Below are 20,078 nucleotides of genomic sequence, written 5' to 3'. Positions count from 1 at the left end.
AACTGCCCTCGACACAAAATACCAGCGTTTATCTGTTGCATGGATGCAATAAAGCCCTTCGTGAGGGGCAGTAAAACACTCTTTACTGGGGGTGTAACAATATATCACAATACAAAAATTCAGCAATATGTAATGTGGATAGTTCACCCTAGTCCAAGCCGTTCATTTACACACCCACAATATAAAATCAAATTTAGCATTTTAATCAACATTACAATTTTTTGTTAATCTTTTATCATATGTCTTGGAGTATCACAATAATATCATATCGTGATATGTATCGAATCGTGACATGAGGGTATCGTTAAACTCCTACTCTTAACTCTAAGGATGATTCTTATGAAAGAAATGTTTAATGAAGTGAAACCATATTCTTTGATTTCTGTTAATCAGTTATCATCATTCAGGAGCTCTTTGAGGTGAAGTCTGATGAACAGGGAATCAATGTAAAGAGATCTGTCAGTCTGACAGTGTAAATAACCACACATAATCACAGTTTTCATCACTGAACAGCAGACATGATCTTAGAAAGAGACTCTGATTATTAAACACTGATTCTAACGAGCCGCTTTATCCATGAGAAACGAGGACAGTGATTCTACAGATGCTGAGATCCTTTCTGTACTTTAGTCCTGTGCATTTGATGTCATAAAGTGCATTACTGAGCCAAATTAATGCATCAAAATCTTTTATAATGCATTATATATATGGCTTTAAAGTGTTACCGAAAGTTTAAATCAGAGGTTGTTTGTTAAAACTTTTTTAGTTGTTTTTAGGAGCTTTCCAGAGCCTCATTACGCTTTCTCAGATATTCCCTTTCATGTAGTGTGTAATCGAGCTGTTTGTGAATGTAAAATGTCTACAAAGTTTCACAGATCAAAGTGCATGATAAATAAAAATATTGTCTCCTAAAAGAAAGAACTGATTCTGAACCGCTAAAACAAATCGTCAGCAATCCCAGTCTTACTTCTGTAACACATCTATGTAGTTTGTAAATAATTTGCAAAATGCCAGTCTATGGTCTTGATTGGCTGAACAGTCTCTTTGCCCCGCCCTCAAACACTGAAGTTTATCTGAGACTGGTTTGTAACTAATTTGCATAATGCCAGCCCATTGGCCGTCTGCTTTGCCCCGCCCTCAAACACTGAAGTTTATCTGAGACTGGTTTGTAACTAATTTGCATAACGCCAGCCCATTGGCTGTCTGCTTTACCCCGCCCTCAAACACTGAAGTTTATCTGAGACTGGTTTGTAACTAATTTGCATAACGCCAGCCCATTGGCTGTCTGCTTTACCCCGCCCTCAAACACTGAAGTTTATCTGAGACTGGTTTGTAACTAATTTGCATAATGCCAGCCCATTGGCTGTCTGCTTTGCCCCGCCCTCAAACACTGAGACTGGAAGAGTTTGGTTCGTGTTGTTCATGTCGAGAAGACGCTGTTTTCTGCTGACAAAGCAAATCCACTTTGAGATTGATACGGTAAAACCCACGCCGTCGTTACTGTTCGTATCACTGTGATCAAGAGCTGAGATTCAGATATGATAATGAGCTTTTGTTTCTGACCAATCACAGCAGAGCAGCTCTCAGAGAGGCGGAGTTTAGAGAGACTGAATCTACAAACGAAGCGTTTCAGACTGATGTGCAGTGGAGATTATGAGGACATTACAGTGTTTTTGACATTGGATGCGTGTGAACCTGTTGTAGGAGACGCTAAACAACATTAAGAACCTTTAATAGCACTCAGTTCTGGACCAGATTTTAAATTTCATTCATTAAGTAATTTTTTTTTTTTTTTTTTTTGATTAATATGAGCTGGTGAATCGTGCATTAAATCGTGATTTCATCTTGACATTAGGAGTTGTTCGTCTGCATTAGAGAAGCTCAGCTGTAAGTTTCTGCGGTTCGTTCGACGTCTCGTTCACTGATGAAACAAATCAAGACTCTCGGGCTTTTGGACATGCCAAAGAAAATATCGACTCCTCTGGAAAAATAATAAGCACATTACAGATCCAATATCAGGTGGAGACTGTGATGAGGCTTCTATAGTCACATGAAAGAGATGTGAAGCGTTGAAGAAACGTCAGAGCGTGACGCGGCTGATCATATCGAGGCTTTGATTCTGATGCAGACGGCAGAAATCATCATCATCATCATCATCATCATGCAGAGTGACTCTGGCTGTTCAGATTAACACACTATAAACTACTCTCACTATATCTGTGTGAGGATCAGTTAAAGCGTTTGATAATGATCTAAATGAGTTATTTTTATATTTTCTGTTTACATTTTCAGTTTACATTTTCATTTTAGTTAAAGTCATTTTTATTAGTTTTTAAAAAATATATATCTACATTTAGCATTTTTTTTATTTTCTGTTTTTTTTTTTCAGTTAATCTTGTTTTTTAATGTCTATATAGTTTTTATTAATTTTATTTCAGTTTTAGTCATTTTTATATTTTATTTAGTTTTTATTTAGTTTTATTTTCCTTTTGGGTTAAAGTATTTTTTTTTTTAAATATGTCTATAGTTGTATTCATTATTATTTTCATTTTGTTTAAAAAATTTTGTTTAAATTTTAATAGTAGAAAAAAATTCTATATAGTTTTATTTATTTTATTTCAGTTTTATGTCTTTTTTATTTTCTATTTTAATTTTAGTTAAAGTCATTTTATTAGTTTATTACTACCGTTTTTATTCTTTTTTATTTTAGTTTGTTATTTTTATATTTTTTGTTTTCCATTTTAATTTTCAAGTAATTTGTTTATTTTCTAAATATGTCTGCAGTTGTATTCATTCATTTAATATTTTTTATTTATTTAAAAAAAATACATTTTGATTGAAGTTTAAATCCATTTTTATTAGTTTAAAAAATATATATATCTTTGTAGTTTTTCTTCATTTTTATTTCAGCTCTAGTTATTTTAGTACATCAAATTAAACTAAATGAAAATTAAAAATGTTGCCTCAGCAACTATAGCTGAAATAAAGTAAGTTTAATTTATTTTTCTGTTTTATTAGTTATTTTATTTCATGTTTATGGTTTTAGTTAACTATAATAACCCTGTACTTTATACTGTACACCCATATTTATGCATAAATACTTTTCTGTTGAAATGTGCATTATAAAACAGATGATTTTGATTGGAAAAGTCATGCTTGATTTCATTATAAAAACTGCAAACTAAATGAATGCAGCGAGTCGTTATATTGCTTGACGAGAGCAGACAGCCTATGGTTAATGAATTAGATACTTAAAGGAATTATTACTGCTATTAAATGCCTTATTGAGCATTCGCATCTTATATTTACTCCCGAATTACTGTAATGCACTTTTATTTCTATACTATTATTTATTTACATCAGACTGCCACGATATTGAATCTGAATGCAAAGTAACTGTATTTCAGAGATAATAACCAGATGCCGCTTACAATTCATGGCACGCATGATCACGACAGCAATGTAAACGTGAACAAAGAAGAAAACAAGCCTGATGATCATATTTGAGACTCGTGATTTCCTAAAAGTCCAACTAAGGGATTTAGACGAGTCTCTAACTGGTCTGTGCTCAGTAATTCATAATCAAACGGTCGTAAGTGAAGATCTTGCTGTAAAAGTCTCTGGTGTTGAATGATGTTCCTGCAGTGACTCTGCTTTCATCACGTCTGACTCTGAACAGAGGAAATGATTGATAAAAGCACATGAAAGCACCGGTATCGGTGGGAGATTGACGACAGAAAAGACTTCTTTAAATAAACCGAGAGCTTCATCCATCCTGTTGCATGGCTGGCTTTCTATGGGCTTCATCTCTCATGCCGTGTCCTTTTTTAGTCCTCTGATGATAAGCACGAGTAATTTGAGTTCAGATCTTCCCTTTGAAACGAAATGAAGTGAATATACAGTTATGCAGGAAAAACCCTGGAAACGTCTGGAGCTTCTGGACAAAATTATGGTTTAACGTTCGGAAAATAAAGAAATTAAGGCAGCCATAAAAAATTTAATTTACAGTTGTAATAGAAAAATAGAAAAAAAAATCTTAAAGTCCTTATAAATCAAAATCGACGTTTTTTGGTTTTTAGTATGAATATGTTTGCCTTACTTTTATCTATAAGCAAAATTCTCATTTAGATGATATAAGTGTTCAAAAAAACGTAGTCTCTCACTTAATTCTGCCAATATGAATTTGATGACATCACTCTGCACTTCAGCTCCTCATCTGATTTTCTGCCCAATCAAATGCTCTCTAGAATCTGAAGCTCCGCCCCCTACATTATAAACAGACACTGAAGCTGCGGCTGAAGTCGGTCACTTGTTCACACGTTGGTGAATGAGTATATACTATAGAGGGGGAAGGGAACAATTCAGAGAGTGTAAATATGCTCTCCATTGGGGCGAATGAAGTCTGGTTTCACGTTAGCGTCACATGACCCGCTGGAGAACAGAATATATCAGACACGTTGAGTTCTGCACAGAATGCTGTATTTTAAAGCGATATGGAGGAGAAACGGTTAGAGATTAGGAGGAAACTGCGGCTTTATTGAGCTCAACAGCTCTGAGCCGTGACGTAAACCCAACGCTATTGGCTATTTAAAAAAGGGAGGAGCTTCTTGATATGCCCCGCCCCATCTTCCTGTTTCCATGTAAATTGTCAACACATTGAATAATTCTGCACGTTTCAAGGCACTTCAGTGAGACTTTAAATACTTTAAATATACTTGAAATACAGTGAATTATGACAATATTAATATTTCTTATTTTGTATTTAGTAATTTTTATTTTGTGTAATAATAATACTAATAATAAATACTACTACTACTAATAATAATAATATGAATAATAATAATTATATTATTATTATTATTATTCTCATTCTCATTGATCTATAAAATTTGTCCATATTGTTCAAACCTGGAAATTTGGTCAAATCATATTTTAAATCGTAATTGCAATTTTTATCAGCAAAATCACAATAATTTTTTTCAACCATAAAAATTAGTATTGTAATTTTACAGTTGTAATGTAAAAAAATATATATATATGTTTTATTTTTCTGTAAAATGTTGCAATAGTAATATTAATTAGTAATTTAATAATTATTATAATAATACTTATTATTATTATTATTTAGTTATATTAACATATAAAATCACAATTTTAGCCAAACTGTGGAATCTGGATTTTTTTTTATCACTTTTTAAATCGCAGTCACTATTTTTGTCAGCCATAAATATTTGTATTGTAACATTACAGTTATGTGAAATATTACTATTAATATTTCTTTTTTGTATTTATTTAGTATTTTTATATTATTATTTAATGATAATAATAATAATATTTATTTATTATTATTATTATTATTAATAATATTATCAGAATTTTAATTAAAAAAAATTGCAATTAGATTTTTTTACCCCCCAAATCATGTAGATACTATGATATAAATCATTTAATAAAGTTCCACAGCATATATTACCGTAATTATTTGGACTTTGTGCCATGGTGAGTAGCAATGGCGTTGTTTAAAATACCTTGGAGTACCACGTTAACACCGTATTACATGAATACAGTAATCAGAATATCAGAAGTATTGAATTAACATCTGTACCACGGTACCGCCACAAAGTGCAGGGTAAAAGAAAATGAAATGATTTAGAGTGATTTATACAAACACCATGTTCAGACATGAATGATTCTTCAATGATTCAATGATTCAGATGCAGCGTTTTCACCCATAAAACAGATGAAGAATCCCAGCGCACCCACCCTAGTATGTTAGTGATTCACATTTACATTTCCAAAGTTCTAATATTCTGTGTGAAATCTCCTCTTTAATCCAAACTTTGTAATGGTAGAGCGGCCAGTTGGCATGACAACGTTTTTATTATCTTTCTCTGCGTAATGCAACATGAATTCTCAAAGTGCAGTTCCTCAAACGGAGAGCAGAGAGTTTGTAAATGAGTCTGTTTCATCGCCGCTCGACATGATTCCTCCAGCTCTAAAAGCTTTCTGAAGCCCCGCTGCTTCAGCTCAACATTTACACAGTCCGCAGTGTGTTTGGTAAAGCTGCTAATAAAGAACCAGGACTGAATCACACACTCTGTACACTCTACAAACATATTGGGTTGTTTCAACCCAAATGTGGGTCAAATATGGACAAACCCAGCCGTTTAACCCAGCGTTTGGCCCATGTTTACCCCGACATTGGGTTAAAACAGCCCAGTGTAGAATGTTTTTCAACGCTTGTTTTCTCTGGCAGTGTTTTTGCATCATAAACCTCTCGTATGAATAATATCTGTGTCCTCCGAACTGTAATTCTGCCTCGTGTTTTGTGATCCGTCTCTTTTGATCGAGCACCTTAATATTTCAAGATGAACATTTACTGGACTGAAGCAGCTTCGGTTTATTATCCATATACATCATTTTAGTATTTGAGTATCAAATATGATCATCAGGCTTTTGAGGAAGGTTTATTTGTTCATCTGTCAATCATCACTGTGTTGCATTGCATTATACACTCACCTAAAGGATTATTAGGAACACCATACTAATACTGTGTTTGACCCCCTTTCGCCTTCAGAACTGCCTTAATTCTACGTGGCATTGATTCAACAAGGTGCTGAAAGCATTCTTTAGAAATGTTGGCCCATATTGATAGGATAGCATCTTGCAGTTGATGGAGATTTGTGGGATGCACATCCAGGGCACAAAGCTCCCGTTCCACCACATCCCAAAGATGCTCTATTGGGTTGAGATCTGGTGACTGTGGGGGCCATTTTAGTACAGTGAACTCATTGTCATGTTCAAGAAACCAATTTGAAATGATTCGAGCTTTGTGACATGGTGCATTATCCTGCTGGAAGTAGCCATCAGAGGATGGGTACATGGTGGTCATAAAGGGATGGACATGGTCAGAAACAATGCTCAGGTAGGCCGTGGCATTTAAACGATGCCCAATTGGCACTAAGGGGCCTAAAGTGTGCCAAGAAAACATCCCCCACACCATTACACCACCACCACCAGCCTGCACAGTGGTAACAAGGCATGATGGATCCATGTTCTCATTCTGTTTACGCCAAATTCTGACTCTACCATCTGAATGTCTCAACAGAAATCGAGACTCATCAGACCAGGCAACATTTTTCCAGTCTTCAACTGTCCAATTTTGGTGAGCTCGTGCAAATTGTAGCCTCTTTTTCCTATTTGTAGTGGAGATGAGTGGTACCCGGTGGGGTCTTCTGCTGTTGTAGCCCATCCGCCTCAAGGTTGTGCGTGTTGTGGCTTCACAAATGCTTTGCTGCATACCTCGGTTGTAACGAGTGGTTATTTCAGTCAAAGTTGCTCTTCTATCAGCTTGAATAAGTCGGCCCATTCTCCTCTGACCTCTAGCATCAACAAGGCATTTTCGCCCACAGGACTGCCGCATACTGGATGTTTTTCCCTTTTCACACCATTCTTTGTAAACCCTAGAAATGGTTGTGCATGAAAATCCCAGTAACTGAGCAGATTGTGAAATACTCAGACCGGCCCGTCTGGCACCAACAACCATGCCACGCTCAAAATTGCTTAAATCACCTTTCTTTCCCATTCTGACATTCAGTTTGGAGTTCAGGAGATTGTCTTGACCAGGACCACACCCCTAAATGCATTGAAGCAACTGCCATGTGATTGGTTGATTAGATAATTGCATTAATGAGAAATTGAACAGGTGTTCCTAATAATCCTTTAGGTGAGTGTATGTTTTAAAACTACAGAGCTTTGATCATAAAACTAAATCATCTTACTAAGACATTATTGACAGATATTGATATTTATATGCATTTTATGTAAGTATCTGCTATACTATTAAAAAGATTACATTTACATTGATGCATTTGGCATTTCAAGCTACACATTTACATTCCTATCAGTTCTTGCTTTCCCTGGGAATCGAACCCATGACCTTGGCGTTGCAAGCGCCAATGCTCCACGGTTTGAGCTCCAGGAAAGCCACTTACATTACAAGCATCCATATACATCCATATGAACATCAGCATCTGCATCATAATTTTGCTCCGTTTGAGTCTCTGAATAAAACTGAGGTGTTTTTTCCTCTATATGAGCCAGAAAAGCCAACAAAAACAAGCAGTTTTAATGCATTTAAAATTTTTGTTCCTTTAAAAAACATTTTCTGACAATTATTTCACGTCAGGCTGATATAGATATGAGGTTTTTGTGTCACTCTGTGTTTGTTCTTTTTAAACTTTGAAGCGATGTGCATTATGAAAAGCGCTTTTACGCACCGAATAACCTCTACAAACGAAACGATATATATTGTTTTGTAAGAACGGAAGTAGTTTGAGGAACTGAGGACGATCCACACACTTCCCCAGATCCAGTCGGATCTCATGCATCCACACATCAGCGTTTCCAGTGATGAACTGAAGTCCGTGTGTGTGTGTTCATGAGGATGATGATGGAGGAAAGATGAACTGAAGTCAGTGTGTGTGTGTTCATGACGCCTGTACATGTGAACAGTGATGAACTGAAGTGTGTGTGTTCATGACGCCTGTACATGTGAACAGTGATGAACTGAAGTGTGTGTGTGTGTGTCCATGACGCCTGTACATGTGAACAGCAGTGCTGCATTGAAGAGCTGCTGGAATGTAATATGGACGCTGCAGTGCACTCTGGGTAAAGGCTGGAGGCGTGAGTCACATATGGAGATCATGTGATCCCTGAAGAGGCGGCTGGTTTTGTGAATGAACTCCTCGGCAGACGAACGCTGACTGGAGGCTTTCTGAGGCTGTCGGATCCGCTGCGCTCCGGTTTAGAGGAACGCTGGAGACGAGGCGAACGAGACCTTTACTTCTCTACAGGCGGAGTTATCTCTATCGGTCATGTGATCTGACGGCGGAGTTTAACGCTCATTTGGGGAACGTTCTGTGTTTGCTGGGTATACACATACATTTAAGATTAAATAACATACACACACACACTCACTCACTCACACTAACTCACAGTCTCAAAAACTCACTCACTCACTCATAGACTGTCACACACAGACTCTCACACACACACTCACTCACACATACAGATATATATATATATATATATATATATATATATATATATAAATATATATATATATGTATGTATATTTGTATATGTATATGTGTGTGTTGTATATATGTATGTATGTGTGTGTGTGTGTGTGTGTGTGTGTGAGAGGGAGAGAGAGATTGTGTGTGTGTGTGTTTGTGTGTGTGAGAGAGAGTGTGTGTGTGTGAGAGTGTGTGTGTGTGTGAGAGAGTGTGTGTGTGAGAGTGTGTGTGTGAGAGTGTGTGTGAGAGAGTGTGTGTGTGAGAGAGTGTGTGTGAGAGAGTGTGTGTGTGAGAGAGTGTGTGTGTGAGAGAGTGTGTGTGTGAGAGAGTGTGTGTGTGAGAGTGAGTGTGTGTGTGTGTGAGAGAGAGAGAGAGAGAGAGAGAGAGAGAGAGAGAGAGAGAGAGAGAGAGAGAGAGAGAGAGAGAGAGAGAGAGAGAGAGAGAGAGAGAGAGTGTGAGTGAGTGAGTGAGTGAGTGAGTGAGTGAGTGAGTGAGTGAGTGAGTGAGTGAGTGAGTGAGTGTGTGTGTGTGTGTGTGTGTGTGTGTGTGTGTGTGTGTGTGTGTGTGTGTCTTTGTCTGAGTGGGTGTTTGAGACTGTGTGATAACGTTTCCAGAATATTGCAGGGAGGTTATTTTTAAACTACCTAGAAATATCTTAACATTCCATAATGGTTATTATTAATAATATTTTGCAACCATAAAATAACATTAACACAATATGTGTATATAAAAGTTATTTGATCATTTTTATACTAATATTAATTATAATAATTTTCTTTTTAACCAATTATAATGTTATTTACAAGCGTTACTGTCCACGTGTTATTGCATTAATTGCACACGATTTACTTTAAACACTTGAATTCCTTTATAAAGTTGAGTGTCTAAATGATTTTTCTCTGGTTCAGTGTTGGGAAAAATAAAGTGGAATCATTTTAAAAGTGTTTTTGGAAACATCTTAGCAAAAACACACTATCTGCATCAACATCTGCTTATCGCCTTAATCTTAAATGTGTTTTTAAGGCCCAAATGACATGCTTTCCCCCTTTAGCATCTGCATTAGACACTGACACATGTCCTGCTATTCTAACAGATAAAGAGGATGAGGATGATGATGATGATGATGATGTTTTATCAGCCTGCTGCTTTAAGCTGTCTGCTGCTGATGTTGTGCTGGTCAGACTCATTCCCCTCTGCGGCAGACCACAGAAAAGCAGAGAGAAAGAAGGAGGATAAACCCCGATTCCTCCAGCCTGTCAGGTCTGCGCGTCTCCTGCACATGTTTCATATCCATTTCCCCGTTTCAGAACACGGTGGCCATCGCTTCCATACATTTCCCGCTGGCTTTCCCCCAGTCTGAAGAGAACTCCACCTGTAAGCTGCAGCTGATCGTCTTCCGCAATGGAAAACTCTTCCCATGCACGGGGAATTCGTCAAATCTCGCGGACGATGGGAAGCGCAGAAGCGTTTCGACACCAGTTGCGTTCACCAAATTAGGTAATGCTGCATTTTTTTTTTTTTTTTTTTTCATGCATTCGTTTTTTTAACCCAGCATATCCACACATATGCATGCATTAGTTGTTTTAAATGAAAAACGGCATTGCACTGGAGTATTTAGTAATATTTAGACGTTAACGTCACATGCAATTATGAGAAAGCATGCGCGTGCTTGCACGATGTTGCAACAGTTGCGTTGCATTATTACACGAGTTCGAATAAGGTTATTTGTCTGCGCAATTAATCTAATTTGTATCGCAGCAATTAGACATTAATGCACGTTCATTCCAGAGTGGAATACGACGCCTCAGACGTGCATGTGTGTGTGATTGCCAGCTTTCATGTGGTTTGTGGATGCATCTCTGGAGCACTTGAGGACTTGAGACTTGACGCAATGTGTTGCTCTCCTAGATGGGTGTAGCCCCGGGAGCCCCGTGCAGCCGGTTACCGTCGCTCTCCGGCACTTCTCGTTGGGTGTAGACCCCACCGCAGCATACTGGGATTTTGACCTGCTTGATGGACACGGTGGCTGGCGCGCGGAAGGCTGTCAGATAACCGGCTCCGCGCACAACACGACCACCATCCACTGCGCGCACCACAACAACCTCGCCGTGCTCATGGTAAGAGTCTCGTGCTCACGGTAAAGAGAGTCTCGTGCTCACGGGAGTCAGTGGAGGAGCGCTAGTGTGTGGGTGCAGAGCCAATGAAACACGGCGAACATCCAAACACAAGTGGAAATATCATTTTTTGCAAGGGCAAATGGTGTGAGGTGAGGTATAGATATATGTGCACGTGACCCTTACACTGCGAAGGACATAAGGTGCAAACAATGCTTCAATTTAAATCAATGCATGTAGCTTCAAAGCAGCTTTATAGAAATGCATATAATGCACATCCAAAATAACAATTTAGTCAAAAAGTCTTAAAGAAATGTGTGCTGGATTGTTATTTCTATCAAGAGGCAAATGCAATCAAACAAGAATTATCTAAAATGGCTAAAGTGTCATATAGGCCTATACTGTGTGTAAAAAAAAAATATATATATTTACTGTTTAATTCTACACAGTATACCATAAATGCATTAAAAGTGCACGAATAATGTCATCTACGTTTTTAAATGTTAAAATATGAATTTAAAACATGCAACTATGGAAGTATATAAAATATAAAAAAGTAAAGGCAGCTCTGGTGCGTCATCATTTGACACAGAAGTAAAGCAGCATCAGAGCCGCCTCAAGTGCATGTGTTATTCCTGCTTTTATGCTGCACTGAATGTGGAACAGAGCAGCTGAGTAAAGAATCAAACAAGATCCTTCTGGATAAACTCAAATCAATCCTGAAAACAAACAAAAAAATGTTTCAGTCTATCCAGTCGGGGTTTATTTGATTCTTAAAGGATTCGGGATGTATCCCATTTGGATTGCTTCCAATTATGCTAGAAATACCAATAGAAACCCGCGAGGATTTATTCGACTATAGGGAAGGAGCGCAGAAAGCCCTTATACAACAAGTTTTCCTTAAAGGCACATCGCTGGATTTCCTGCATCATCTGCTTAGTGGTGACTGGAAGGTTTTAGGTTTAAACCCGACTAGAGCCGAGCCTGTAATAAGTGAGCAGCGTGTGGTTTGAGTAAATGAGTGATTAGTGAGTGTGTGTGTGTGAGGGCACTTGTTTGTTCGCCCCCTTCATTCTCCATGGCAGCGCGACGCGTCGCTTTTACGCGCGGCTTCTTCATGACTCTGTCGATCTGCACTGGGACTCATGTTGGGAATATCACCGCGTGGAAGTGATTTAACGAGGATTTTTCCAGCGCAATGGCATCGGATCGTCCGTAGTGGCGCGAGCTCACAGACGCCGAATGTTCACCGAAGACTGGGACTCCATCGACTGGGAGGTCAGAACGATTTATCATTCGCAATATGACGTGAATGTTCTGTTGTGAACGCTCGATCGAATTGTATTGAATTGTATTGTGTTAAGTGCGATGCTCAGGGAAACAGCGAGTGATGCTGATGATGCGCGAGAGGTGTGTGTGTGTGCGTGGAAAATCAAAGTCGATGTTTTGCATTAGACGACTTTAATCCGGATTTAATTGACTCGTGCGTAAAGATGAGACGCGATGTATTGGGTGTGTGTGTGTGTGTGTGTGTTTGTGTGCGTGGAGACCGAAGTGAAAGTGCAGCTGTTCTCTTTAAACTTCACGCGTTAAAGAAGGTGATATTGTTGCATTGCCATTCAGATGCTGTTTATTGTTTAGCTGTGCTGTGCATGTGAGCTTGTGAAAGAAAGCGCGTGTGTGTGTGTGAGGGAGAGAGAGAGAGAGAGAGCTGATGCAGTCACCACACCCGCAGTCCGCAGTGTCTGAGAAAAAGAGGCTTTCAAATCGTTTGCGACACACATTTATATCCCAGCCTCTCCATGAACGCGAGGATCCTGGGGATTTGCGGTGTTTCTGCTGGAAATGGGTTTCTGGACCTGTTGCTCAGTTTCATCAGCTTTAGTTCTGCTGGAGATCACTGGTGTTCCAGTGCCAGTTCTCCATGAACACAGTCAATCCTCTCATGCTGGAGTGATTTAATCTTGTTAAATGATAAAGATTTTTGTGCCTATTTTTGTACAGTTGATCTAAATCAGAGCCGGTCACCGCTGGTCAACTGCAGAATATCGGTGCTCTGATAATATGATCAAATAATTTGAATATGACCAAATATTACTCTTTTATCTCAAGAAACTGAAAAGAAAATAAGTTTTTTCAAAAAGTTTCTGAAAATAAACTGTTTGCTATAGGTATAAACATTAAGTTTGAACAATGCAAGAATTTCCAGATTTGGTTTGAATCAATTTTATGAAAAAACACACACAAAAAGGCACAATAATACAATTACATATTGGCCTGTTTTGTGGAGAATATGACAAACCTACTGATGATCTACAGTAAAAATACATCTGAGATTAAAGCAGAAAGTTCAGAAAGCCATTGCCTTGATCTGATCTGGGATATGTATTCAAAATCTGAATATATATTGTATATATTTAAATGTGAATCATATCATGTTTTTATAGGCATTGTGATTTACTGTATTTTATTTGTTGTTCCCATATAGTGACTTGCAGCCATGCTTGTTTCTGATCAGAGAAAATTAGATGATCTTTCTTTCTTTCTTTCTTTCTTTCTTTCTTTCTTTCTCAAAAGTATTCTGGAAAATTGTCTGTTTCGTATTGTAATGTAATTGTGTTTCTGAACCTGTTGCTTTAATCTCAGATGTATTTTTACTGTACACTGTAAAAAAAAAACTGTTAAATTTACGGTAAAATATCGGCAGCTGTGGTTACCAGAAATTTACCGTAAAAAAATACGGTAGCAACATTTTAGGTTTTACAGACTTTACTTAAATTTACAGTAATAAACCGTATTTAATTATCTGATATAGTGTTAATTTACTGACCTATTGAAGTATTTATATCTGTTTTGTACCATAGTAATACACTGACAACCACCAATCACAGTGGAGATGAAAATCACATGATGAACTAAAGCTCATCACGAGCAGCTCTTTCACAAGAAAGTTAATACTAATATATATAAGCTGCACAGTGTCATTCACACACAACACCATCATGGTAACACACATGTCATTTTAAAAATGCAATAAACATTAATTTAACAACATTAAATGTAACATAAAACCCAAATGTCATAACTGATTAGAAAAAAACGAAGAAAACTATGACGAAACATAGTTATTTGAACAAAAATACATCAAATGTGAATCGTGGGTATGTCAATTTACGTTTTTTCACTGTAAATTATACAGTTACTTGTTCTTTTTCACTTCCAAAAACTGTAAATTTAACGGTATTTTACAGTAAAATTACATTAAATGTACCATTAGATCTATCACAGTTATTTACCGTATATAGTAAGGAAACTTTCTCTTAACCAATTAACAGTTTTTCACTGTAGCATTTTTACAGTCTTTTACTGTTAAAATAACAATCATATTTTACAGTGTAGATCATCTGTAGTTTTGTTGTATTCTCCACAAAATGGAGCGAAATGTAATAGTATTCTTGTACCTTTTTGTGTTATTTTCTGAAAACTGGTTAAAATGAAATCTGGGAATGTTTACGCCTATAAAAACAGTTGATTTTCCATTATCGCCTGTATGTATTGAGACAAAATATGCATTATTTGGTCATATTCAGATTATTTGATCATAAGCAGCACCAATATTCTACACTAAAGGAGTAATAATCTGATTATTAAATATGTAGAGCTGGTCAAGTGACTAAATCAAGAAGTTAAGGAAGAGAACAGCAAGAAATCCCACATTGTTCTGGGATGTGGATATTTCAGTATCCCTGGAGTGTGTGGATGTCTTTATCAGAATGCTTGCTATATAATGCTGATGCACACACAGCTCTGACATGTGGAAATAATTGCTAGAGGTCGTAATAAACTCTTTGCGATGCAGCCATTTTGTGTGTGTCTGCTTTGAGGAGATGTAATCGAGGAGAACGGGTCTGGATTGATTCTGCTGAGGACGTGAAGGTTGTTTAATGCACATTCAGCGGTGTCTTTCACCTTGACATCACTCCACCGGTTAGACACCTGCTCCAAGCAAACGCATATTGATTCACAATCCTACTTATTCATAGTGTAATGCATGACAGAATCACGGCGTATTTCTACAAGCCAATGATGCATCAACATTTAGTTCAAGTAAATGTCTTTATGCAGTCTTTCACTCATAACCTGCTGAAATATGTAACAATGAAACCGGTTTACTGAAGGAAACTGTGCAAGAATATTTACTCATCTACTCAAAAAAATGTTTATGATCTCTGTATATAAGTCAATTTTATTTATATAGTACTTTTCGCATCAAAGCAGCTTTACAGAAAAACATGTTCATGTTTATATCTTATTATCTTCATGCCTTAGTTGCATTTATCAGATGATATAGTTACATTTTGCCATGATTCAAACAATCAAGCAGTTGAGATTGGTCAGAAATAGCTTTACGTGAATATACTGGGTGTAAAGCTGAATATAAGTTATGTATCTGACTTTATTTATACAGCTAGGAGGATATAACGATATAACAATCCGATTTTCTGTACATTATATACTGTATTGCTTTACGCGATTACAATGTATATATGTAAATAAAGTTAGATATACTTATGTATCAATTTTGTACATATTGCTGGGTGATAATATAGTTTACATTATTATAGTTTACAATATACGCAGATAAAATTAAGTTATATCCAAGTTTATATATATACTGTAAAGCTGGGTGATAATAGTTACATTTTTCGAGATTATTATAATCAGGCAGTTGAGATTTGCTATAGTATATATTGCTTTAAGTGAATGTATGCTGATATAATTACAGGTGAAACTCGAAACATTTGAATATCGTGCAAGATATTGTTCATTTATTTCAGTAATTCAACTTAAAAGGTGAAACTAATATATTATATAGACTATTATATATTTCAAGCCTTTTTTTTTTGTTATAATTTTGATGATTATGGCTTACATCTTATGAACATTTAGAAAATTTCTGAGATTTTGAATTTGGGGTTTTCATAAGCTGGAAACCATAATCATCAAAATTATAACCCCAAAAAAAAAATCTCACTTTGCATGTAATGACTCTATATAACATATTAGTTTAACCTTTGAAGTTGAATTACTGAAATAAATGAACTTTTGCACGATATTCTAATTTTGAGTATTATTAATCTGTTATTTGGTGATTTTGAAGATTATGAAATGTATATGAGGACCTGAGAAGATAGAAATGCGGTTTGAGTCATGAACTATTTTTCTACATCTCCGAACCTTTATTTTGGTCTGTGTTTCTCCGTCGGCTTCGTCACACAAACACACTTTGGTCTGTTCGCCCACAGACGGGAATGGATTGTGTGTATCATCAGGACTTTTGTTAGTCTGTTGAAACTCTGAGATCTATATTCTTCTGAGTCACGAGTGGTTTTCTCTGCTGTGTGTGTGCGGAGAGAAAGTGTGATGTGATGTTTTAGACTGGATGAACACAGACTCACAGAAGTGTGTTTAGTTGATGATATATGCATTACATTAGCGCAGCACTGCATTACTGCACCATTATCATGCGTTTCAGGAGATCGGGACAGGACAGGACACTTCCCTCGGGACGTTATCTCGCTGTGCCACATTGACAAGGACTAAAGTACTTGAGCTGCACGATATTGGAAAAAGCTGACCTTATTCAGTGTATATGCTGAGATATTAAAACACAGGTATAATCGCCGGGTGACTTGAAAAGCTCTATTTGGAAAGAGTGCATCATTTTGTTGGGGAGTTCATTTGTATAGTAAATTAAAAATTATAAAAATGAAACAGAATTATTGACTTTTTTATGGCAAAATCCAACAATTTAGAAAAATCATCACTGGAAAAAAATATTCCTTGAAGATGTAAATGAAACAGAGATTACTGGAGTTTTTTTTACAAGAAAATAAAAGTTTTTCTTCCTCAAAATGTCATGTTTAATTAAATGTTACTTTCTGTTGTGGAAATTGTTTCTACACCAAGTTTTTTCCAGTGCATTAGGTATTAAACTACTAACCGTAATATTAAACGTGGTAAAGCAATTTGTTTTGCAACATTTTTGTTGAGAAATCAACAAAATAAAAAAAATAAATTTTAGATTTTTTTTTTTTTTTCAATCAATTTTTTTTTTTTTTTATCATTTGAAATGTGAAAAATGTTTCAAATAAATCCTGCATCAAATTTTCAGGTATTTAAAAATGTGTTGTTTAAAAAAAGTATTTCTGTCTATTGGAGTTTTCATAGGCCACATTCCCACTGTTTTTGACCAATTCAAAATGACTATTAAAATAATATTCATGATTTTATTGTGATTATAATTAAAAAATGAAAGATCGAGGAATACAAATATTTTATTTTATTATAAAATTACAATACTAATATTTACATCATTTTTTTGGAACAATGTGTTTTCGTAGAAACAACAATAGTGAATGTTAAACAGTAGCTGAGTCTCTTTTCGGAGTTGTATTTGCCGCTGCATATTTCATAGACGCTGATTCAGAAATTACAATTTACTCTTCAATTGACTGACCAATGGCCGACGGAAGCACACTTTATTCAGTGAGGTTTTCTCTCTCGAAGGCCACTAACGCCCAGTTGACCTTCTCCAGTCAGATCCCATCTTTTGACACGAGCAACATGCGTTTTCTTCACGTACAAGTTTGGAGTCCTGAGTGTTACAGTGTTTCATAGTTCTGTTTGATCTCAAAAGATCAAAGAAGTTCATTTCTCAGCACAAATGTTTCGAGACAAGTCGCTTTAATTCTTCATACGGTTAGTCATAGTTTAATACCTAATGCACATGTATTTTTGAGAGGGAATTTAACAAAGAAACGGCACATCGTCTGTTAAGCATGACATTCAGAAGTAGAAGACTGAAATGGTATTTTCATGGGAAATGTTGAGCACATGGCATCTAAAAAAGGTGTTTTTATGCTTAAATTCTTCACTTCCTGCTTTATTATCATGGTTGTGAGAGCTTGGTTCTGTCCAGCTCTGGGTTTATTGGTTTAATCTCTTGTATTTCACTGTGGACAGCCGTTTGCTAATAAATTGAGTTTAAATGCTGATTATTTTTGCTCTGAAACTAAAGTGCCTCGCGTTGGTTTGATCCATCACTTGTTTCCCGCCAGCCGCCGCTGTCGTCAGCAGATCGATCGTGTCCGAGCGCCTCTCTCCGGACTAAACCTGGATACGGATGTCTTCTCCTACAAATTACATTCCTTCAACCTTTTGTCATTCAAATGAGCGATGCTGGGAATCTCACTAGTCGGTTTAATGTATTCTTGACTTGTTTGTTGAACGTGTGAGAGACAGAAAGAAGGAGTTTATTTTTACGGCGCTGATGATTTTGAGGTATTTGTTGTGGATTTTTCAGATTTTTGTGATATTTGTGATGGTTTCAGTGTTCAGATATATTCTGGTGTGTCAGTTTAATGTTTAGAGTCACTTTGATTGTTATTAACTACCTAAGGAGTCCTTTATTTATTTCTCTAATTATTTCTGACACTTCATAATGTTTGTGGTCAATTTGAGTAAGTTTGAGTAGTTTGACTATCTAAAGATGACTTTTATTGTTATTTTTTCTTTTCTTTTCTTTTTTTTCAGATTCTTTCTGGTGTGTCAGTTTAACGTTTAGGTCATTGAGTGTCATTGACTACCTAAAGAGTCCTTGTATTTATTATTTAATTTAATTTAATTTAATATAATTTCAGATTCTTTCTGGTGTGTCAGTTTAACGTTTAGGGTCACTTTGAGTGTCATTTACTACCTAAAGAGTCATTTTATTTATTTATTTTTTTTTGTTCTTTTATTGTAATTTTATTTTATATAAGTAATTCTTTTTATTTATTTTACTTTAGGTTAAATTTTAATTATAAAATTTCAGATACTTTGTCACATCAGTTTAATGTTTAGGGTCAATTTGAGCAAATCATTAGTAGTTAGACGACCTAAAAAGTCCTTTATTTCATTATGATTTTATTTTATTTTATTTTATTTTATTTTATTTTATTTTATTTTATTTTATTTTATTTTATTTAGCAGTAGGGGTCAATAGGGGTCACTTTTAGTAAGTCATTGACTACCTAAAGAGGCCTTTTTCTTTACTTTATTTCCAGATGGTGTGTCAGTTTAACATTTATGGTCACTTTTGAGTAAGCAATTGGTAGTTTGACCAAAGAGTCCTTTTGTTTATATTTATTTTAATTTGTAGTTAAGCAGGCATTTAATTAGAGGGAAAATGTACAGTACAATCAGTTGATGATGATCATAAATTCGTTCAGGGTGAAATAAGACCCCTCCGCCCTCTCGGGGGTTAATTTATCAATAATGACTTACTGACTGCACGTTATCTCTTTAAATGATTGAAATGGACTGAATCAATGACAGTAAGGGAGTCAGTTTAGGCACACGTCAACATATATCACTTTAGTGGTTTTCCTCTATCAATAGAGCCCTCTCGCTCCTCTGATGGGATGTGAAATGTGTTTTAGCTCAATGTGAACCACAGCCTCCAGAGACACGGTGGATTTGACCTATTGACCTCTGAGCAGCTGACCTTTTGACCCTATTTTGTTAAATTTAAAAAAATAAGCGGTTCGGTCAGAACCGGTTCTAGGGTCAGTTTAATATGCCATACAGTATGTGCTTTGAGTTTTTAACAATGCACAGACAAGAAGCTTTACAGAAATTCACAATGTTAATGTTTCTAATACCTTAATGTCTTATAGTCAACATTGAGTGGATTATACAGCTGGGCGATAATATAGTTTCCATTCGGCGACGATATAAACGATCAACCAGATGAGATTTACTATTAAATATTTGAGTGCACTGCATAAATAATGCAATAATGCATTTATTTATCTGTATTTTTATATTATTTTTATTTACA

General features: G+C 36.0%; 1 protein-coding gene across 1 annotated transcript in view; it reads left to right on the top strand.

The window, feature by feature from the left end:
* The window catches only part of adgra1b (adhesion G protein-coupled receptor A1b), a 158,647-nt gene that overhangs the window by 91,846 nt on the left and 46,723 nt on the right, over positions 1 to 20,078 (top strand). Inside the window, exons 13-14 of the mRNA XM_079855666.1 lie at positions 10,388 to 10,577; positions 10,989 to 11,197. Of these exons, the coding sequence (XP_079711792.1) occupies positions 10,388 to 10,577; positions 10,989 to 11,197 (399 nt within the window). The remainder of the gene's footprint in view (positions 1 to 10,387; positions 10,578 to 10,988; positions 11,198 to 20,078) is intronic.

Source organism: Squalius cephalus (genome assembly GCF_949319135.1).
Source record: "Squalius cephalus genome assembly, chromosome: 21".
Lineage (NCBI taxonomy): Eukaryota > Metazoa > Chordata > Actinopteri > Cypriniformes > Leuciscidae > Squalius > Squalius cephalus.
This window is presented reverse-complemented; position numbering and strand designations above follow the sequence as displayed.